This window comes from Anolis sagrei, chromosome X (genome assembly GCF_037176765.1).
Source record: "Anolis sagrei isolate rAnoSag1 chromosome X, rAnoSag1.mat, whole genome shotgun sequence".
Taxonomy (NCBI): domain Eukaryota; kingdom Metazoa; phylum Chordata; class Lepidosauria; order Squamata; family Dactyloidae; genus Anolis; species Anolis sagrei.
In genome coordinates this window covers 2799724-2823146 of record NC_090034.1, presented here as the reverse complement: position 1 = coordinate 2823146, position 23423 = coordinate 2799724, and the positions used below count along the sequence as shown (strand labels likewise).

Genomic DNA, 23423 nt, shown 5'->3' with positions numbered 1-23423 from the left:
TATGATATTGTTTCTAGCACCCACTTTTTGCTTGATGTTCAGGCAATGCTTCTTGTAGGTAAGAGCATGGTCCAGGGTGTTGCAGCCCCAAAAGCCAATCTCTCGGGCTCTGTGCGTTTGCTCGAGCTGTGACAAGTCTGTTCTTAACATCTTTGGAAAACAATCTACCTTCCTTGGACTTGGAAGCAGACGAAAATATATTTGAGGCAGGTGGATATTTGGGTTGTTTCATCCCAGTGGATCCTGCCTGTTGATGTGGGCCTCATTCCTCCCTCTCTTTGGCATTTTTGCCTTCAAAAGTTTCCTATTTCTCCCCGATCGGCTCCTCTGTTTTGTCCAAAACGTTCTTGATTCCTGTCCGGCTTGGATCCGGCTGAGGAATGAACCCAAAGCTACGCAGCTTTGAATGCTTATCCTGCCTTATAAATCACGGCCGAATATTTGAGCAACACTTCTGAACTCCTGCACCTGATGGTTGGGATATTTCTGGCCGATCCGGCGTCCAGATGGAACCGCGGGCGCAGGTGCCGGAACATCAGACCCAAGCTGTCATCTTCCTGGCCGGTGGGGCGGTGGCGTGCTTGCGAGGACGGGTTGGAAGGGACTCGGCTTCCATTCTTCCATATCGTGTTCCAAACCCTGGACTTGCTCTCTGGCTGGCTGTAAATCCCCTTTCTTGGCATCCCTCTCCTCCGCCGAGTGTGTCTGCTCCAGATAAACACACGCTGAACTTAGCAGCAGCCCAGCTTTTGGGAATAGATTTGATTATTGGCACCTGCCTTTGAAATATCTTCGTGCCCTCGCGCACAGACAGAGTTAGGATGTATTTCAAAACACAAACAAAGTTAAAGACCAGAAGCTTTGAGCAGTATCTGGCCACTTGGAGTGCCTCTGGTGTTGCCGCAAGAAGGTCCTCCATTGTGCACGTGGCAGGGCTCAGGTTGCATTGCAGCAGGTGGTCAGTGGTTTGCTCTTCTCCACACTCGCATGTCGAGGATTCCACCCTGTAGCCCCATTTCTTAAGATTGGTTCTGCATCTCGTGGTGCCAGAGCGCAGTCTGTTCAGCGCCTTCCAAGTTGCCCAGCTTTCTGTGTGCCCGGGAGGAAATCTCTCATTCAGTCTCAGCTATTGATTGAGGTTTTGGCCTGCCACTTTTGGATTCTTGCTTGCTGAGGTGTTCCTGCAAGTTTATTTATTTATCATGTGAAGAGCGAACCAAACCAGTTGTATTGCATTAAAAAACAGACAGACAAACAAAACACAAAATTTGCAGACTTGGTATTCTGTTAAATGTCCTTTGACCAGTAGCTGGCCACCTGGAGTGCCTCTGGTGTTGCTGCAAGAAAGTCCTCCATTGTGCATGTGGCAGGGCTCAGGTTGCATTGCAGTTGTAGGTGGTCCTGCAAGGATCTCTGTAGGTCTTAGGAAGCTATATCTTGATTTAATTCACTATCATGCTGGCTGATATCCAAACAGAGGATGGGGTAGAGATGTCACTGCCTTGGTCCTTTCATTATTGGCTACTATTTCTGGTGCCTCTGGTGTCGCTGTGAGAAGGTCCTCCATTGTGCACGTGGCAGGGCTCAGGTTGCATTGCAGCAGGTGGTCAGTGGTTTGCTCTTCTCCACACTCGCATGTCGCGGACTCCACTTGGTGGCCCCATTTCCGAAGGTTGGCTCTGCATCTCGTGGTGCCAGAGCGCAGTCTGTTCAGCGCCTTCCAAGTCACCCCGTCTTCTGTGTGCCTGGGGGGAGTCTCTCATTTGGGATCAGCCATTGATTGAAGTTTTGTATTTTAGCCTGCCACTTTTGGACTCTTGCTTGCTGAGGTGTTCTTGCGAATATCTCTGTAGGTCTTAGAAAGCTGTTTCTTGATTTAAGGCCTTGGCATACTGGCTGATATCCGAAAAGAGGATGGGCCGAAGATGTCACTGCTTTGGTCCTTTCATTACTGGCTACTCTGCAGCTGAATATGGATGTCAGGTAGTACAATACCGGCCAAACAGTATAATTCCTCCTGTGGAGTGGGGCATATACATCCTGTGATAATGCCACATGTCTCATTAAGAGCCATGTCCACTGTTTTAGCATGGTATTTATTTGTCGTATCAGGGCAACCAGTCAATTATATTACATTTCCAACAGACCAAAGGAAACAAACAGAGTTTGGTAGTTGATTAGATGTCCTTTGACCAGTCTCTGGCCCTTTGGAGTGCCTCTGGTGTTGCCGCAAGAAGATCCTCCCTTGTGCATGTGGCAGGGCTCAGGTTGCATTGCAGCAAGTGGTCACTGGTTTGCTCTTCTCCACACTCGCATGTCGCGGACTCCACTTGGTGGCCCCATTTCTTGAGGTTGGCTCTGCATCTCGTGGTGCCAGAGCGCAGCCTGTTCAGCACCTTCCAAGTCTCCCCATCTTCTGTGTGCCCAGGAGGGAATCTCTCATCTGGTCTCAGGCACTGATTGAGGTTCTGGGTTTGAGCCTGCCACTTTTGGACTCTCACTTGCTGAGGTGTTCCTCTGTAGATCTTAGGAAGCTGTTTCTTGATTTAAGGTGTTGGTGTGCTGTCTGATATCGGAATAAAGGATGGGCTGGGGATGTCACATCAGAAAACACAGTATTTTCTGTTGCAGCCTGTTCAACGCCTTCCAAGTCGCCCCATCTTCTGTGTGCCCATGAGGGGGTCTCTCATCCAGTCTCAGCCACTGATTGAGGTTCCTGGTTTTGGCCTGCCACTTTTGGATTCTTGCTTGCTGAGGTGTTCCTGCAAGTTTATTTATTTATTTATCGTGTCAGGAGCGAACCAAAGCAGTTGTACTGCATTAAAAACAGACAAACAAAGATAACAGACAAATAAACAAAACACAAAATTTGCATTCTATTAAATGTCCTTTGACTAGTATCTGGCCACTTGGAGTGCCTCTGGTGTTGCCGCAAGAAGGTCCTCCATGGTGCATGTGGCGGGGCTCAGGCTGCATTGTCATAGGTGGTCCTGCAAGGATCTCTGTAGATCTTAGAAAGCTATATCTTAATTTAATTCACTATCATGCTGGCTGATATCCAAACAGAGGATGGAGCAGAGATGTCACTGCCTTGGTCCTTTCATTGTTGGCTACTATTTCTGGTGCCTCTGGTGTCGCTGTGAGAAGGTCCTCCTTTGTACACATGGCAAAGCTCAGGCTGCATTGTAGTCAGTGGTCTATGGTTTGCTCCTCTCCACACTCACATCTCATGGGCTCCACTTTAGCCCCATTCCTTATGGTTGGCTCTGCATCTCGTGGTGCCAGAGCACAGTCTGTTCAACGCCTTCCAAGTTGCTTAGCCCTCTGTGTGCCCAGGAGGAAGCCTCTCATCCAGTCTCAGCCACTGATTGAGGTTCTGGGCTTTCGCCTGCCACTTTTGGACTCTTGCTTGCTGAGGTGTTCTTGCAAATATCTCTATAGGTCTTAGGAAGCTGTTTCTTGATTTAAGACCTTGGCGTGCTGGCTGATATCCGAAAAGAGGATGGGCCGAAGATGTCACTGCTTTGGTCCTTTCATTACTGGCTACTCTGCTGCTGAATACGGATGTCAGGTAGTACAATACCGGCCAAACAGTATAATTCCTCCTGTGGAGTGGGGCAGATGAAAGCGACAGCTCCCCTGGCGGCCAGGAAAAGTTAAATAGCCTCTGTGTATGTCTGTATATGTTGGTATGTCAAAAATTGGCATTGAATGTTTGCCATATATGTGTACACTGTAATCTGCCCTGAGTCCCCTGCGGGGTGAGGAGAAGGGCGGAATATAAAAGCTGTAAATAATAAATAAAAAAGGGCAGATTTATTTATTTATTTACAATGTTTATATTCTACCCTTCTCACCGTGCAGGGGACTCAGATTGCAATGCACATATATATGGCAAACATTCAGTGCCATAGGCACACAACCTATCTAGACAGACACACAGAGGCTATTAAACAATCCAGCTTCATGGGGCTATGCTCAAATTCCGGCCACCGGGGGAGCTGTTGCTTCATCCTCCACTTGTGACATTGATGGAGTACTTCCTCATTCTTTTGCACACTACTGGAGATTTTTATGGTGTCGTAAATTAGTTAAATTAGCCTCCTCGCATAAAGTGGTACCTAAATTTCCTACTTGACAGATGCAACTGTCTTTCGGGCTGCAGAGACAAATGGCCAGGAGCTTACTCCGACCCAGGCTGGCTTCGAACTCATGACCTTTCGGTCAGTAGTGATTTTTAAAAGCAGCTGACTTCATTGTATCTATCTGGTTGCATCCCCAGGTGACTGGCACACTGTGTGCAGTGCCTCAAGACCTTGGCCTGCACTTAAAAACAATCAGTGTTGACAAAATTACCATTTGTCAATTGCAAAAGGCCACCCTACTCGGATCCGCGTGCATTATTTGCCAACCCATCACACAGTCTTACATGTGATCCAATACAAAAGCTAGCAAAGTGGTTGTGTTTGCGGTGTGCTAATCTTGTTGTGCATCAAGTAATAATAATACGACCTTGTTGATGTGAGAGCATCGCAGAAGGATTGGTCACATCCTGCCAAGTATGGCACAGTCGGAGAAGAACCGATCCGCTTTCCTTTTTTCTGAGTCACCTTTCGCTCCGCTCTTATTTAGGAGCCTTCTGAAAATAACTCCATCCTCTCATTTCCTTCCCTTGAGCTGAGCTCGGAATCGCTGTTGTTTGCGTCTGGCACAACAGTTTCCATTTAAAAGTGGGGAAATCTCAGCCGTTGTTTTGGCCCATGAGGTCACAAAGAGTTGGAAGCCGCTGAATTGAATCAACAACATTGTTGGGAAACTGAGGCTGAAAAAGCTTGGGACGCCTAAGCCAGGCATGGGCCAACTTTGGCCCTCCAGGTGTTTAGGGCTCCAACTTCCACCAATCCTTACAGCCTTGAGGACTAGGACGCAATGGAACCATGGCTTCAAACTACAGGAAAGGAGATTCCAACTGAACGTTAGGAAGAACTTCCTGACTGTGAGAGCTGTTCAGCAGTGGAACTCTCTGCCTCTGAATTGTGGTGGAGGCTCCTTTTTTGGAGGCTTTGAAGCAGAGGCTGGATGGCCATCTGTCAGGGGGGCTTTGAATGCGATTTTCCTGCTTCTTGGCAGAATGGGGTTGGGCTGGATGATGGCCCACCAGGTCTCTTCCAACTCTAGGATCCCATGACAATAGCCATGAGAGAGCTGTTCAGCAGTGGAACTCTCTGCCTCTGAATTGTGGTGGAGGCTCCTTCTTTGGAGGCTTTGAAGCAGATGCTGGATGGCCATCTGTCAGGGGGGCTTTGAACGCGATTTTCCTGCTTCTTGGCAGAATGGGGTTGGACTGGATGATGGCCCACCAGGTCTCTTCCAACTCTAGGATTCTATGACAATAGCCATGAGAGAGCTGTTCAGCAGTGGAACTCTCTGCCTCTGAATTGTGGTGGAGGCTCCTTCTTTGGAGGCTTTGAAGCAGATGCTGGATGGCCATCTGTCAGGGGGGCTTTGAATGCGATTTTCCTGCTTCTTGGCAGAATGGGGTTGGGCTGGATGATGGCCCACCAGGTCTCTTCCAACTCTAGGATTCTATGACAATAGCCATGAGAGAGCTGTTCAGCAGTGGAACTCTCTGCCTCTGAATTGTGGTGGAGGCTCCTTCTTTGGAGGCTTTGAAGCAGATGCTGGATGGCCATCTGTCAGGGGGGCTTTGAATGCGATTTTCCTGCTTCTTGGCAGAATGGGGTTGGGCTGGATGATGGCCCACCAGGTCTCTTCCAACTCTAGGATTCTATGACAATAGCCATGAGAGAGCTGTTCAGCAGTGGAACTCTCTGCCTCTGAATTGTGGTGGAGGCTCCTTCTTTGGAGGCTTTGAAGCAGATGCTGGATGGCCATCTGTCAGGGGGGCTTTGAACGCGATTTTCCTGCTTCTTGGCAGAATGGGGTTGGGCTGGATGATGGCCCACCAGGTCTCTTCCAACTCTAGGATTCTATGACAATAGCCATGAGAGAGCTGTTCAGCAGTGGAACTCTCTGCCTCTGAATTGTGGTGGAGGCTCCTTCTTTGGAGGCTTTGAAGCAGATGCTGGATGGCCATCTGTCAGGGGGGCTTTGAATGCGATTTTCCTGCTTCTTGGCAGAATGGGGTTGGGCTGGATGATGGCCCACCAGGTCTCTTCCAACTCTAGGATTCTATGACAATAGCCATGAGAGAGCTGTTCAGCAGTGGAACTCTCTGCCTCTGAATTGTGGTGGAGGCTCCTTCTTTGGAGGCTTTGAAGCAGATGCTGGATGGCCATCTGTCAGGGGGGCTTTGAATGCGATTTTCCTGCTTCTTGGCAGAATGGGGTTGGGCTGGATGATGGCCCACCAGGTCTCTTCCAACTCTAGGATTCTATGACAATAGCCATGAGAGAGCTGTTCAGCAGTGGAACTCTCTGCCTCTGAATTGTGGTGGAGGCTCCTTCTTTGGAGGCTTTGAAGCAGATGCTGGATGGCCATCTGTCAGGGGGGCTTTGAATGCGATTTTCCTGCTTCTTGGCAGAATGGGGTTGGGCTGGATGATGGCCCACCAGGTCTCTTCCAACTCTAGGATTCTATGACAATAGCCATGAGAGAGCTGTTCAGCAGTGGAACTCTCTGCCTCTGAATTGTGGTGGAGGCTCCTTCTTTGGAGGCTTTGAAGCAGATGCTGGATGGCCATCTGTCAGGGGGGCTTTGAATGCGATTTTCCTGCTTCTTGGCAGAATGGGGTTGGGCTGGATGATGGCCCACCAGGTCTCTTCCAACTCTAGGATTCTATGACAATAGCCATGAGAGAGCTGTTCAGCAGTGGAACTCTCTGCCTCTGAATTGTGGTGGAGGCTCCTTCTTTGGAGGCTTTGAAGCAGAGGCTGGATGGCCATCTGTCAGGGGGGCTTTGAATGCGATTTTCCTGCTTCTTGGCAGAATGGGGTTGGGCTGGATGATGGCCCACCAGGTCTCTTCCAACTCTAGGATTCTATGACAATAGCCATGAGAGAGCTGTTCAGCAGTGGAACTCTCTGCCTCTGAATTGTGGTGGAGGCTCCTTCTTTGGAGGCTTTGAAGCAGATGCTGGATGGCCATCTGTCAGGGGGGCTTTGAATGCGATTTTCCTGCTTCTTGGCAGAATGGGGTTGGGCTGGATGATGGCCCACCAGGTCTCTTCCAACTCTAGGATTCTATGACAATAGCCATGTTTCGATGTCCCATTGAGCAGATGGAAAATCTAATTTTCTGCTGCTCTGGAAACAAGGACAGCATGGAGCAATGGACCTAAATTACAGGAAAGAGGGATCGTACCAAAACATTGGGAAGAACGTCCTGCAGTTTGAAGCAATCTGCTTCTTTGGAGAGTGATGGATGGAGTCCTCTTCTCTGGAGGCTTCCAAGCAGAAGCTGGGTGCTTCCCCTTTTCCACCCTGAGCCTACCACAGGGACAAACATGGATACACAGTGTCCAGTTTTCCATTTGTCGTCCCACTCAGTGGAGCTGTCAGGTCTGGGCCAGCCTTTGTTGTTCCAAGGTCTCACATTTCCAGGGCTCCAGGCGTCCTCCATCCATCCCTCCATCCAGGAGAAAGAGCCAGGTTCCTCCTCCAAAAGGGAGGTCAGAGAAGGGTCACCGAAAGCCAGGGAGAGGTGGTGGGGTTTTGCAGCCCTTATCATCGGACCCAGCCGGTTGCTCAGCAAAGGAACATCTGCTTTGCATGAGTCTCGTCTCTGGAATCTCCATTTAGGAAAGATCTGAGAAGGAAGGACCTCGGAAACTTGGCTCGTCAAGCTCCCACAAGCCTTTCTTGGCATCCCCAGCAGTGAGGGATGATGGGAGATGCAGTCCAGCATCTGGAGGGTGCCTGTTCTTGAAACAGGCAGCAGTAACTTTGAACCAGGCAACTTGTGGACCTTCAGATAGAGTTGGACTGCACCTCCCATCATTCTGACCCAGGATAAACGATAAAATCATAGAGTTGGAAGATTTTGGGCCATCCAATCCAACCCCATTCTGCCAAGAAGCAGGACAATTGCATTCAAAGCAGACTGGAAGCCAAAACCAGGGTTACAACGTCTGTTGCAGAACTCCAATATGCTGATGATAACGTAGTCTGTGCACATTCAGAAGAAGACCTACAAGCCACTCTAAACACCTTTGCAGAAGCATTGTCGTCCCACTTGGTGGAGCTGTCAGGTCTGGGCCAGCCTTTGTTGTTCCAAGGTCTCGCATTTCCAGGGCTCAAGGCGTGCTCCATCCATCCCTCCATCCATGCTTTTCCTGTCCTTTGAAAGATTAACATGTCACCCTCGCCAGGAAGCCTTTTGGCCTCCAAAGTGGAGGCTGGCAGGTGCGGACCCAGCGAGGAGAAACCGAGGAAGCGATTTCTGTCCAGCTCCGTGTTAAGACGCAGAGCCTGAACAGTCTTAATCGGTGTGATGAATCGATTAGAGCATCGGTTGCACATCTGAAAGGCTGTGCGCTTGGCCCCTTGAGCTGAGCACAGCAGGGCGTGAATCACAACATTGGCTTGTTTTTCAGCTGCCGGGAAGGAAAGAGCGGACGTTTCTATGGCCTTCTCCCTCCCGCAAGATCCCCCTCCTCAATTCTCTCCCACCCACCAAGGGCAGGCAACTAACTGAACCATTCAGTCCTACTAGAGTTGGGCCTGGCTCCAAAAACGAGGCTGTAAATATGGTTTCTGGAGATGGGTAACGCCATGTGTGGTGTTGTAGACATCCTGTGATAATGTGGCATGTCTCATTAAGACATCCACTATTTTAACGTGGTGAGAAGTGTACTGGGCATGTGTACTCAGCAGCAGAGTAGCCAAGCACAAGGGGAGATGTCTTCACTGTGTCTGGTTGTGATCCCCAGGTTGTGCCAGTCAGCTTTTGTATGATGTTATTTCTGGCACCCACTTTTTGCTTGATATTCAGGCAGCGGTTTTTGTAAGTCAGAGCACAGTCCAGAATGATTCCCAGGTATTTGGGTGTGCTGAAATGCTCCAGTGGGATTCCTTCACAGAACATCCTCAGAGCTTGAGATGCTTGTCTGTGTTTGAAATGAAAAGCACACGTCTGCATTTTAGATGGATTAGGAATCAGTTGGTTTTCCCTGCAATAGCCAGTAAGAGCACCTAAAGCTTTGGTGAGCTCCTATTCAACCATTTTTAAGCTCCCTGCTTGGGCGGTGATGGCAGTATCATCAGCATAGATGAAACTCTCTGTCCCTTCTGGCAATGGCTGGTCATTTGGGTCAATGTTAAGCATCGATGGTACAAGCCGTAATAGGCAGTAAGGGCACCCAAAGCTTCTGTTCAACCATTTCAAAGCTCCCTGCTTGGGCGGTGATGGCACGATCATCAGCATAGATGAAACTCTGTCCCTTCTGGCAGTGGCTGGTCATCTGGGTCAATGTTAAGCAGATGTTGCTCTAATAGGCAATAAGGGCACCCAAAGCTTCGGAGAGCTTCTGTTTGACCATTTCTAAGCTCCCTGCTTGGGTGGTGATGGCACGATTATCAGCATAGATGAAACTCTCTGTCCCTCCTGGCAGTGGCTGGTAATGTGGGTCAATGTTAAGCATCCATGGTACAAGCTCTAATAGGCAGTAAGGGCACCCAAAGCTTCAGAGAGCTTCTCTTCAACCATTTCTAAGCTCCCTGCTTGGGTGGTGATGGCACGATTATCAGCATAGATGAAACTCTCTGTCCCTCCTGGCAGTGGCTGGTAATGTGGGTCAATGTTAAGCATCCATGGTACAAGCTCTAATAGGCAGTAAGGGCACACAAAGCTTCAGAGAGCTTCTGTTCAACCATTTCAAAGCTCCCTGCTTGGGTGGTGATGGCACAATTGTCAGCATAGATGAAACTCTTTGTCGCTTCTGGCACTGGCTGGTCATTTGGGTCAATGTTAAGCATTGATGGTACAAGCTCTAACAGGCAATAAGAGCATTTAAAGCTTTGGAGAGCTTCTGTTCAACCATTTCAAAGCTTCCTGTTTGGGCGGTGATGGCATGATCATCAGCATAGATGAAACTCTCTGTCCTTTCTGGCAGTGGATGGTCATTTGGGCCAATGTTAAGCATCGATGGTACAAGCTCTAATAGGCAGTAAGGGCACCCAAAGCTTCAGAGAGCTTCTGTTGAGCCATTTCAAAGCTTCCTGCTTGGGCGGTGATGGCACGATTGTCAGCATAGTTGAAACTCTCTGTCCCTTCTGGCAGTGTCTGGTCATTTGGGTCAATGTTAAGCATCGATGGTACAAGTTCTAATCGGCAGTAAGGGCACCCAAAGCTTCAGAGAGCTTCTGTTCAACCATCTCAAAGCTCCCTGCTTGGGTGGTGATGGCATGATCATCAGCATAGATGAAACTCTCTGTCCCTTCTGGCAGTGGCTGGTCATTTGGGTCAATGTTAAGCATTGATGGTACAAGTTGTAATAGTCAGTAAGGCACCAAAGCTTCAGAGAGCTTCCTTTCAACTGTTTTTAAGCTCCCTGCTTGGGTGGTGATGACACGATCATCAGTATAGATGAAGCTCTCTGTCCCTTCTGGCAGTGGCTGGACATTTGGGAAAATGTTAGTATTGATGTTACAAGCTCTAATAGGCAGTAAGGGCACCCAAAGCTTCAGAGAGCTTCTGTTCAAGCATTTCTAAGCTCCTTACTTGGGCGGTGATGGCACAATCATCAGCATAGATAAAACTCTCTGTCCCTTATGGCAGTGGCTGGTCATTTGGGTTAATGTTAAGTATCGATGGTACAAACTCTAATAGGCAGTAAGGGCACCCAAATCTTCAAAGAGCTTCTGTTCAGCCATTTCTAAGCTCCCTGCTTGGGCGGTGATGGCATGATCATCAGCATAGATGAAGCTCTCTGTCTCTTCTGGCAGTGGCTGGTCATTTGGGTCAATATTAAGCATCGATGGTACAAGCTGTAACAGGCAGTAAGGGCACCCAAAGCTTCTGTTCAACCATTTCTAAGCTCCCTGCTTGGGTGGTGATGGCATGATCGTCAGCATAGGAGATCTGTCACGAAACATCTTGGAGATGGGATCCAAGTCTAAACTCAAATGTAATTGATGTTTCATGTATACCTGTCTCTTTTACAGGTGTTTTCTGACTGAGTTTTCTCTTTTCTTTCCCTTTGCAGGGCAGCACACTGAGAAAACGGAAGATGTATGAAGAGTTCCTCAGCAAGGTTTCCATCCTAGGTGCGCCACTTTCTCTTCCTTTGCATGTTCTTTACAGACAGGTGAATGGGCCGATAGATCTCTAGCCTGAAAAGTTACTTCTCTCACCTGCAGTCCTGCTCAACTTGACTCTTTCCATCTTCCAGTCCCATTATGCCCATACAGGGTTGGCCAGTGACTTCCATGTCAGTGGGGTAAACAATCTGTTCTGGATTTTGGCTAAAGGGACAATCTCAGGTGTGCGTATGTGCTTTGAAGCCACCTGTCAAAGGAATGGCAATGTCATGATTTTCGTAAGATTTTCATGGACAAGGAATAGGTGGTTGTGCCAGTTCCTTCCTCTGAAATTTAACCTCGTATTTGTCTACACTGCCATATAGACGTAATCCAGTTCAAAGTGAATAGTCTGGATTTTATATGGCCTTAGGTTGGATCTACACTGCCATATAATCCAGATTATCAAAGTAAATAATCCAGTGAGCTGCTAAACTTGCTGACCGAAAGGTTGCAGGTTCAAATCCAGGGAGCGGCGTGAGCTTCCACTGTCAGCCCCAGCTTCTGCCAACCTAGCAGTTCGAAAACATGCAAATGTGAGTAGATCAATAGGTACTGCTCTGGTGGGAAGGTAACGGCGCTTCATGCAGTCATGCTGTCCACATGACCTTGGAGGTGTCTATGGACAGCGCTGGCTCTTTGGCTTAGAAATGGAGATGAGCACCAGAGTCGGTGAGCTTCTGCTGTTAGCCCCAGCTTCTGCCAACCTAGCAGATCAAAAACATGCCAATGTGAGTAGATCAATAGGTACCGCTCGGGTGGGAAGGTAACAGCGCTTCATGCAGTCATGCTGTCCACATGACCTTGGAGGTGTCTACAGACAATGCTGGCTTTTTGGTTTAAAAATGGAGATGAGCACTAGAGTCGGTGAGCTCCCGCTGTTAGCCCCAGCTTCTGCCAACCTAGCAGTTCAGAAGGTAACAGTATTCCATGCTGCCATGGCAGTGTCCACATGACCTTGGAGGTGTCTACGGACAACGCTGGCTCTTTGGCTTAGAAATGGAGATGAGCTCCAGAGTCAGTGAGCTTCCGCTGTCAGCCCCAGCTTCTGCCAACCTAGGAGTTCAAAAACATGCCAATGTGAGTAGATCAATAGGTACTGCTCCAGCGGGAAGGTAATGGCACTCCATGCTGTCATGGCAGTGGCCACATGACCTTGGAGGTGTCTACAGACAATGCTGGCTCTTTGGCTTAGAAATTGAGATGAGCACCAGAGTTGGTGAGCTTCCGCTGTCAGCCCCAGCTTCTGCCAACCTAGCAGTTCGAAAAAATGCAAATGTGAGTAGATCAATAGGTACCACTCCAGTGGGAAGGTAACGGCGCTCCATGCAGTCATGCTGTCCGCATGACCTTGGAGGTGTCTACAGACAATGCTGGCATTTTGGTTTAAAAATGGAGATGAGCACTAGAGTCGGTGAGCTTCCGCTGTTAGCCCCAGCTTCTGCCAACCTAGCAGTTCAGAAGGTAACAGTATTCCATGCTGTCATGGCATTGTCCACATGACCTTCGAGGTGTCTACAGACAATGCCGGCTCTTTGGCTTAGAAATGGAGATGGGCACCAGAGTCGGTGAGCTCCCGCTGTTAGTCCCAGCTTCTGCCAACCTAGCAGTTCAAAAACATGCCAATGTGAGTAGATCAATAGGTCTATTGATTTAACTCCGGCGGGAAGGTAATGGCACTCCATGAAGCCATGGCAGTGGCCACATGACCTTGGAGGTGTCTACGGACAAGGCCGGCTTTTCGGCTGAGAAATGGAGATGAGCACCAGAGTCTCAGAGTTGGGCACGACTGGACTTAACGTCAGGGGACAACCTTTACCTTTAATCCCCATTATGTGCTTTGAACTGGATTATATGAGTCCACACTGCCATATCGTCCTGTTCAAAGCAGAGAATCTGGATTTTGTATGGCAGTGTAGAAGGAGCCACAGTCTGAATTTGAAAAGAGCTGTCCAAGGTGCTGAATTGATTTTGGAGGTAAGTATAAATCCAGATTATCTGGTTTGAATTGAGTAGATCAATAGGTACCGCTCCAGCGGGAAGCTGACGGTGCTCCATGCAGTCATCCCAATGGCCACATGACCTTGGAGGTCATGCAGATTATATGTCAGTGTAGACTCATATAATCCAGTTCAAAGCAGATCATGTGGATTATCTGCTTTGATCACCTGAATTATATGGCAGTGTAGATCCAACCTGACCTATTCTGGGCACCACAATTGAAGAGAGATATTGACAAGCTGGAATGTGTCCAGAGGAGGGCGACTAAAATGATCAAGCGTCTGGAGAACAAGCCCTATGAGGAGCGGCTTAAGGAGCTGGGCATGTTTAGCCTGAAGAAGAGAAGGATGAGAGGAGACATGATAGCCATGTATAAATATGTGAGGGGAAGTCTTAGGGAGAAAAGAGCAAGCTTGTTTACTACTTCCATGGAGACTAGGACGCAATGGAGCCATGGCTTCAAACTACAGGAAAGGAGATTCCATCTGAACATGAGGAAGAACTTCCTGACTGTAAGAGCCGTTCAGCAGTGGAACTCTCTGCCCAGGAGTGTGGTGGAGGCTCCTTCTTTGGAAGCTTTGAAACAGAGGCTGGATGGCCATCTGTCAGGGGTGCTTTGAATGCAATATTCCTGCTTCTTGGCAGAAGGGGGTTGGACTGGATGATGGCCCAGGAGGTCTCTCCCAACTCTTGGATTCTATGATTCTATTTAGTCTAAAAACACAAAGTGAGATGTTATAGCAGTGTTTCTCAACCCTGGGGGGGTCACGATGGGATGTTGGAGGAGTCGCCAAAGACCATCAGGATACACAGTATTTTCTGCTGGTAATGGGAGTTCTGTGTGGGATGTCTGGCCCAATTCCATCGTTGGTGGGGTTCAGAATGCTCTCTGATTGTAGATGAACTATAAATCCCAGCAACAACAACTCCCAAATGTCAAGGTCTATTTTCCCCAAACTCCCAACAGTATTCACATTTAGGCATATTGAATATTCTTGCCAGTTTAATCCAGATCTATCATTGTTTGAGTCTACAGTACTTTCTGGAGATAGGTGAACTACAACTCCCAAACTCAAGGCCAATGCTCACCTAACCTTTTCATTATTTTTTGCTGATCATTGGCGTTCTGTGTGCCAAGTTTGGGTCAATTCCATCTCTGGTGGAGTTCAGAATGCTCTTTGATTGTAGGTGAACTATAAATCCCAGCAACTACAACACCCAAGATCCAGAGAATGAAAATACATCCTGCCCATCAGATATTTACATGACGATTTGTAACAGTAGCAAAATTCCAGTTATGAAGTAGCAACGAAAATAATTTTAGGGTTGGGGGTCACCACAACATGAGGAACCGTATTAAGGGGTCGTGGCGTTAGGAAGGTTGAGAAACACTGTGTTATAGTTATGTTTAACTGATTGTTTATTATATCATTGCTTTTAACTGTTTTTAAACTCTTTTTATGATGTTTGAGCGTTGAATTTTGCAATTGTTAACCGCTTTGAGTCGCCCAAGAGCTGAGAAAAGCGGTATATAAATGAAGTAAGTAAGTAAGTAAGTAAGTAAGTAAGTAAAAGGCATCAGCTGGTTGCATCTTGGAAGTTACGAAGGGTCTTTCCTTCCTTCCTTCCTTTGCTTTTTGCTTCCACCCTTCCTTCTCTCTTTCCTTCTTTCCTTCCCTCCCTCTCTCTCTCCTTCTTTCCCCCTTCTTCACTCCCTCTTTGCTTCCTTCCCTTTTTTCTTTTTCTCACCTTCCTTCCCTCTCTACTTCTTTCCTTCCTTCCTTTGCTCTTTGCTTCCACCCTTCCTTCTCTTTCCTTCTTTCCTTCTCACCTTCCTTCTCTACCTCTTTCCTTCCTTCCTTTGCTTTTTGCTTCCACCCTTCCTTCTCTTTCCTTCCCTCCCTCTCTCTCTCTCCTTCTTTCCCCCTTCTTCACTCCCTCTTTGCTTCCTTCCCTTTTTTTCTTTCTTTTTCTCCTTCCTTCCCTCTCTACCTCTTTCCTTCCTTCCTTTGCTCTTTGCTTCCACCCTTCCTTCTCTTTCCTTCTTTCCTTCTCACCTTCCTTCCTTCTCTACCTCTTTCCTTCCTTCCTTTGCTTTTTGCTTCCACCCTTCCTTCTCTTTCCTTCCCTCCCTCTCTCTCTCCTTCTTTCCCCCTTCTTCACTCCCTCTTTGCTTCCTTCCCTTTTTTCTTTCTTTCTCTCCTTCCTTCCCTCTCTACCTCTTTCCTTCCTTCCTTTGCTCTTTGCTTCCACCCTTCCTTCTCTTTCCTTCTTTCCTTCTCACCTTCCTTCCTTCTCTACCTCTTTCCTTCCTTCCTTTGCTTTTTGCTTCCACCCTTCCTTCTCTTTCCTTCCCTCCCTCTCTCTCTCCTTCTTTCCCCCTTCTTCACTCCCTCTTTGCTTCCTTCCCTTTTTTCTTTCTTTCTCTCCTTCCTTCCCTCTCTACCTCTTTCCTTCCTTCCTTTGCTCTTTGCTTCCACCCTTCCTCTCCTTTCTCATGACTTGGACAGGAGACTGCCCACAAATACCTGGTTATATTTCAGAGGAAGGAACTTGCCAAACCACCTCTTCCTTGCCCATGAAAGTCTTCTGAAAATCACGACATTGCCATCTATGATCTTTCTCAACCAAACACCAAAGCTCTGCAGCTTAGGGAGAGAACGCATGCCACGTCCATAACAAGCATTGAAAAGATCACCCAAGGGAGTCAATGCTCTCCATGAAACATTTTAAAGGGGCAGGAGTGGGAAGCTTAGGAAATCTTAGAATCTCATAAATATCAGGCTTTTGTTGTGGCCGCAGGTGGCTTTCATGTGCTCAGCCACCGAAACAGCCACTGAAGTGACCTGTGGCAAGCAAGCGGACCAAATGTCTGATTGTGCTTGTTGATGTTTTAGAATCGCTGGACAAATGGGAACGACTGACAGTGGCCGATGCGCTGGAACCTGTCCAGTTTGAGGACGGAGAGAAAATTGTGGTCCAGGGGCAGCCGGGGGACGACTTTTTCATCATCACCGAGGTAAGCCTCGCTTTTTGCTTACGCAATACGGTTTCCCGCAACGTTGCAGCAACGCTCGTGGCCTAGCTTGCGGCATTCGGTCACGAGTTCTCAGCATGGGCCTCCAAGACTCCTTTTAGCAAACTGAAAACTAAAATGTGCAAACCTGATTTAAAAGTGAGCTATTCAACAGCCGTGGTTTCCAGACTCTCAATATGAGGAAGAACTTCCTGACTGTGAGAGCCGTTCAGCAGTGGAACTCTCTGCCCCAGAGTGTGGGGCAGAGAGCTTCTTTGGAAGCTTTTAAACAGAGGCTGGATGGCCATCTGCCAGGGGTGATTTGAATGCAATATTCCTGCTTCTTGGCAGAATGGGGGTGGACTGGAGGGCCCAGGAGATCTCTTCCAACTCTTTGATTCTATGATTCTATGAGATTCAATTATTCAACCTTCTTGGAAGACTTGGCACGTTGACCGATGGGCCTCGGAATTCATAGCCGTCTGTCTGAATGAAAATAATGGCATTGCAGGGAAATCAAAAGAAGCATTGACATCAAAAGAAGATACTGACTCTAAGCTGGAAGGTGTCCAGAGGAGGGCGACTTAAATGATCAAGGGTCTGGAGAACAAGCCCTATGAGGAGCGGCTTAAAGAGCTGGGCATGTTTAGCCTGAAGAAGAGAAGGCTGAGAGGAGATATGATGAGAGCCATGTATAAATATGTGAGAGGAAGCCACAGGGAGGAGGAGGGAGCAAGCTTGAGGGAGCAAGACTAGGACGCAATGGAAGAATGGCTTCAAACTACAAGAGAGGAGATTCCATCTGAACATTAGGAAGAACTTCCTGACTGTGTGAGCCGTTCAGCAGTGGAACTCTCTGCCCCGGAGTGTGGTGGAGGCTCCTTCTTTGGAAGCTTTTAAGCAGAGGCTGGATGGCCATCTGTCAGGGGTGATTTGAATGCAATGTTCCTGCTTCTTGGCAGAATGGGGTTGGACTGGATGGCCCATGAGGTCTCTTCCAACTCTTTGATTCTATGATTCTATGACTCCTTTTAGCAAACTGAGAACTAAAATGTGCAAACCTGATTTGCACATTTTAGCTATTCGACAGCCGTGGTTTCCAAACTCTCAACCTTCTTGGAAGACTCGCCACGTTGACCGATGGGACTTGGAATTCTTGGGTGTCTGTCTGAATGAAAATAATGACATTGCAGGGAAATCAAAAGAAGCATTCTTAGCTGCACAGCCAGCTTACTATCACTTGCCAGCCAGCATTGTGGACACATACTTCCAGGGAAATGCAGGGCCAGAGCGCAATGTCCGGAAATAACAACAACAACAACAATGCTTGGGAAGTGTTGTGATTTTGTGATATGAAATCCAGATCTTGTTTGCTGTGACATATTGTGCTTTTGTGTCAAAAGTAATAATACAAATACTAATAATCATCATAATCATAATAGTGATGCATTGTCGAAGGCTTTCATGGCCGGAATCACTGGGTTGTTGTAGGTTTTTTTCCCAGGCTATATGGCCATGTTCTAGAGGCATTCTCTCCTGACATTTCGCCTGCATCTATGGCAAGCATCCTCAGAGGTAGTGAGGTCTGTTGGAAGTAGGAAAAAGGGTTTATATATCTGTGGAATGACCAGGGTGGGACAAAGGACTCTTAACAACAACAACAACAATCTCCCCAGTGGGGACTCGGAGTGGCTTACATGGGGCCAAGCCCGGACAACATAATGACTCTTGTCTGCTGGAGCTAGGTGTGAATGTTTCAACTGACCACCTTGATTAGCATTGCCTGGAGCAATCTTTTGTTGAGAGGTGATTAGATGTCCCTGATTGTTTTCCCTCTCTTGTTTTGCTGTTGTAATTTTAGAGTTTTTTTTTTAATACTGGTAGCCAGATTTTGTTCATTTTCATGGTTTCCTCCTTTCTGTTGAAATTGTCCACATGCTTCTTGTGGATTTCAATGTCTTCTCTGTGTAGTCTGACATGGTGGTTGTGAGAGTGGTCCAACCTGGACACAGCATATTATTTGAGAACACAGAAATGCTGGAGTGTCTGCTGTGGACTCATCTTGTTGTGTTTCGAATAATAATAGTAATAATAATAATATCCATTATTATTCTACATCGCACAGTCCTAAATGCTTGGGAAGTGTTCGAATTGTGATTTTGTGATATGAAATCGAGCATATATATCTTGTTTGTTGTGTCATACTGTGTTTTGTGTCAGTAAAATAATATCATAATCTATTGTCGAAAGCTTTCATGGCCGGAATCACTGGGTTGTTGTAGGTTTTTTCGGGCTATATGGCCATGGTCTAGAGGCATTCTCTCCTGACGTTGCGCCTGCATCTATGGCAAGCATCCTCAGAGGTAGTGAGGTGTGTTGGAACTAGGAAAAAGGGTTTATATATCTGTGGAATGACCAGGGTGGGACAAAGGACTCTTGTCTGCTGGAGCTAGGTGTGAATGTTTCAACTGACCACCTTGATTAGCATACAATGGCCTGGCAGTGCCTAGAGCAAACTTTTGTGGATTTCAATGGTTTCTCTGTGTAGCCTGACATGGTGGTTGTGAGAGTGGTCCAGCATATTATTTGAGAACACAGACATGCTGGACCACTCTCACAACCACCATGTCAGGCTACACAGAGAAGCCATTGAAATCCACAAGAAGCATGTGGACAATTTCAACAGAAAGGAGGAAACCATGAAAATGAACACAATCTGGCTACCAGTATTAAAAAACTCTAAAATTACAACAACAAAACAACAGAGAGGAAACAATCTGGGACATCTAATCACCTCTCAACAAAAGTTTGCTCTAGGCACTGCCAGGCCATTGTATGCTAATTAAGGTGGTCAGTTGAAACATTCACACCTAGTTCCAGCAGACAAGAGTCCTTTGTCCCACCCTGGTCATTCCACAGATATATAAACCCATTTTCCTAGTTCCAACAGACCTCACTACCCCTGAGGATGTTTGCCACAGATGCAGGCAAAACGTCAGGAGAGAATGCCTCTAGACCATGGCCATATAGCCCGAAAAAACCTACAACAACCCAATATCATAATCATAAGATACAGAATGGGGGACGATGCCATACAGCCCAAAAAACCCACAACAACCCAATGTATGATTATTATTGTGCCACCTATTTTATGTCTGTGAATGTGCTTGCAAAGTCAGTGAAACAAGAGGTTCACAGTGAGGAACCTGATGAGCAGTTCTCCAAAAATGCACCACTGTATATCCAGCCATGGCTCTTGGGGCACTCCCATTGCATCACTATTTATTTATCGTGTCTGGGGCAACCAGACCATTGTATTACAGAACAAAACAAACAAACAGATAAAAAAACACAAAATTTGCAAGCTTGGTAGTTGATTAAATGTCCTTTGACCAGTGTCTGGCCACTTGGAGTGCCTCTGGTGTTGCCGCAAGGAGGTCCTCCCTTGTGCATCATGTGGCAGGGCTCAGGGTGCATTGCAGCAGGTGGTCAGTGGTTTGCTCTTCTCCACACTCGCATGTCGAGGATTATTCCACTTTGTGGCCCCATTTCTTGAGGTTGGCTCTGCATCTCGTGGTGCCAGAGCGCAGTCTGTTCAGCGCCTTCCAAGTCGCCCCGCCTTCTGTGTGCCCAGGGGGGAGTCTCTCATTTGGTATCAGCCATGGCTTGAGGTTCTGGGTTTGAGCCTGCCACTTTTGGACTCTCGCTTGCTAAGGTGTTCCGGTGAGTGTCTCTGTAGATCTTAGAAAACTATTTCTTGATTTAAGTCATTGACATGCTGGCTGATACCCAAACAAGGGATGAGCTGGAGATGTCTCTGCCTTGGTCCTTTTACTATTGGCCGCTACTTCCTGGCGGATGTCAGGTGGTGCAATGCCGGCTAAGCAGTGTCATTTCTCCAGTGGTGTAGGGCGCAGACACCCCGTGATAATGCGGCATGTCTCATTCAGAGCCACATCCACTGTTTTAGTGTGGTGAGATGTGTTCCACACTGGGCATGCGTACTCAGCAGCAGAGTAGCATAGCGCAAGGGCAGATGTCTTCACTGTGTCTGGTTGTGATCCCCAGGTTGTGCCAGTCAGCTTTTTGCTTGATGTTCAGGCAGTGCTTCTTGTAGGTCAGAGCACGGTCCAGAGTGACTCCCAGGGATTTGGTTGCGCTGCAATGCTCCCGTGGGATTCTTGCAGCAACACCAGAGGCACTCCACGTGGCCAGATACTGGTCAAAGGACATTTAATCAACTACCAAACTCGCAAATTTTGTATTTTGTCTGTCTGTTTGTTTTGTTCTGTTAGAAATGTAATACAATTGACTCCTTGCTTTGACACGACAAATAAACAACTGCCAATCACCACAACATGACCCAAAACAGACACCTGTATGTCTAAGGACATTTCCGTGCATGTGAAGACTTCAAGATTCAATCCAGTGTGTTTGTGAATCAGAGCCCACCTTATCACAAGGCTTTCTGCCGTTAATGGATGTATTATCTCGATGGGCACGGGCTAAAACAATGGGATGCAAATGCCGTGGGGTTCAGATCCGCGGTCTATCTCTGCAAAGCTCCAAGGCACACAAGAGGAGCACAATGGCCACTCACAATAAGCGTCAAGTAGCGATAACAGAATCTGTGTCGGTTTGCTCTTCGGCTTCTTGGAAATCAATCTCCATTTCCCTCTTTGAGGTTTGCCACATCCATCTCCTTCCTTGGAAGTGCATTGTGTTGTTCGTTGTTGTGTGCTGTGAAGCTGGATCCGGCTTAAGGTGACCCTAAGGTGAACCTATCATGGGGTTGTCTTGGCCAGATTGTTTGGCCTTTGCCCTCCTCTGAGGCTGAGAGAATGTGGCTTGTCCAAGGCCCACCACACCAAGCAGTGATTCCAACTGGGATCTCTAGTGTTGTGACCCAGTGCTCTTGGCACACAGAACCCTCATGACCAACAAAAAGTAGTGGTGGTCTTTGGGTGGATTTATAGTTGTAGGGGCCGACCAAGGGCAAGATGGATGGATGGCATCCTTGAAGTGACCGGACTGACCTTGAGGGAGCTGGGGGTGGTAACGGCCGACAGGGAGCTCTGGCGTGGGCTGGTCCATGAGGTCACGAAGAGTCGGAGACGACTGAACGAATGAACAACAACATAGTTGTAGTTCACCTACACATTCAAGGGTCTGGAGAACAATCTCTATGAGGAGTGGCTTAAAGAGCTGGGCATGTTTAGCCTGAAGAAGAGAAGGTTGAGAGGAGACATGATGAGGGCGATGTCTAAATATGTGAGAGAAAACCACAGGGAGGAGGAGGGAGCAAGCCTGTTTTCTGCTTCCCTGGAGACTAGGACGCAAGGGAACAATGGCTTCAAACTACAAGAGAGGAGATTCCATCTGAACACGAGGAAGAACTTCCTGACTGTGAGAGCCGTTCAGCAGTGGAACTCTCTGCCCCGGAGTGTGGTGGAGGCTTCTTCTTTGGAGGCTTTGAAACAGAGGCTGGATGGCCATCTGTCAGGGGTGATTTGAATGCAATATTCCTGCTTCTTGGCAGAATGGGGTTGGACTGGATGGCCCACGAGGTCTCTTCCAACTCTTTGATTCTATGATTCTATGATTCTATGTTGAACATGGATGGAGCAAGCACGCTCCCCTGAGGCAGGCCGTTCTTCTGTTTCCGCCATCTGCTTCTCTGGCCCTGGAACTCAACAAAAAAGCTCCTGTTTTGTAGCAGGTTTTCTATGAGGAGATTCCATCTGAACATGAGGACGAACTTCCTGACTGTGAGAGCTGTTCAGCAGTGGAACTCTCTGCCACGGAGTGTGGTGGAGGCTTCTTCTTTGGAGGCTTTGGAACAGCGGCTGGATGGCCATCTGTTGGGAGTGCTTTGGATGCGATTTTCCTGCTTCTTGGTAAGGGGATGGATGGTTCATCCTGCACATGGACTCCACCAATGATGCATCTAGAGAGCAAACTTGCCCAACGTGACAAACTTTAATCACTGATGGAGATTCAGGGGGTTAAGCTGGCATGATGGGAGTTGGAGTGCACCTTGGCAGCCACCTCTCCACCAAAGTCAACACTAACACTGAAATACAACACCGCCTGAGCTCTGCGAGTGCAGCATTCTTCCAAATGAAGCAGAGAGTGTTTGAGGATTGGGACATCCACAAGGTGCTTGTTTATGAAGCCATTGTCCTCCCAACTCTGCTCTATGCCTGCGAAATGTGGACTGTCTACAGACGTTATACGCAACTCCTGGAACGATTCCATCAGCGCTCCCTCCGAAAAATCTTGCAAATCTCTTGGGAAGACAGGTGGGGAAATGTCAGCGTGCTGGAAGAAGCAAAGACCACCAACATTGAAGCGATGCTCCTCCGCCATCAACTCCACTGGATTGAAGGCCATGTTGTCCGGATGCCCGACCACCATCTCCCAAAGCAGTTACTCTACTCTGAACTCAAGAATGGTGGACAGGAAAAATATGCCTGTGAAACGTGGACTGTCTACAGACGTCATACGCAACTCCTGCAGCGATTCCATCAGCGCTGCCTCTGGAAAATGCTGCAAATCTCTTGGGAAGACAGAGGGAGAAATGTCAGCGTGCTGGAAGAAGCAAAGACCACCAACATTGAAGCGATGGTCCTCCGCCATCAACTCCATTGGACTGGCCACGTTGTCTGAATGCCTGACCACCGTCTCCCAAATCAGTTGCTCTACTCTGAACTCAGGAATGGGAAACATAATGTTGGTGGACAGAAAAACAGATTTAAAGATGGGCTCAAAGCCAACAAATGTCAGTGTGCTGAAGAAGGCAAAGACCACCAACGTTGAAGCAATACTCCTACGCCATCAACTCCACTGGACTGACCACGTTGTCCGAATGCCCGATGACCATCTCCCAAAGCAGTTACTCTACTCTGAACTCAAGAATGGTGGGCAGGAAAAGAGATTGAAAGATGGGCTCAAAGACAACCTCAAAAACTGTGGCATAGACACTGAGAACTGGGAAGCCCTGACCCTTGAGCGCTCCAACTGGAGGTCAGCTGTGAGCAGCAGTGCTGCAGAATTTGAAGAGGCACGAATGGAGGGTGAAAGGGAGAAAAATGCCAAGAGGAAGAAGGTGTGCCAAGCCAACCCTGACCAGGACCACCTTCCATGTG

At 47.8% G+C, this 23423-nt stretch overlaps 1 protein-coding gene across 1 annotated transcript in view; it reads left to right on the top strand.

Moving 5' to 3' along the window:
* LOC137098007 (cAMP-dependent protein kinase type I-beta regulatory subunit-like) overlaps nt 1–23423 on the top strand; it is a 224657-nt gene that overhangs the window by 148805 nt on the left and 52429 nt on the right. Inside the window, exons 8-9 of the mRNA XM_067473657.1 lie at nt 11165–11225; nt 16157–16278. Of these exons, the coding sequence (XP_067329758.1) occupies nt 11165–11225; nt 16157–16278 (183 nt within the window). The remainder of the gene's footprint in view (nt 1–11164; nt 11226–16156; nt 16279–23423) is intronic.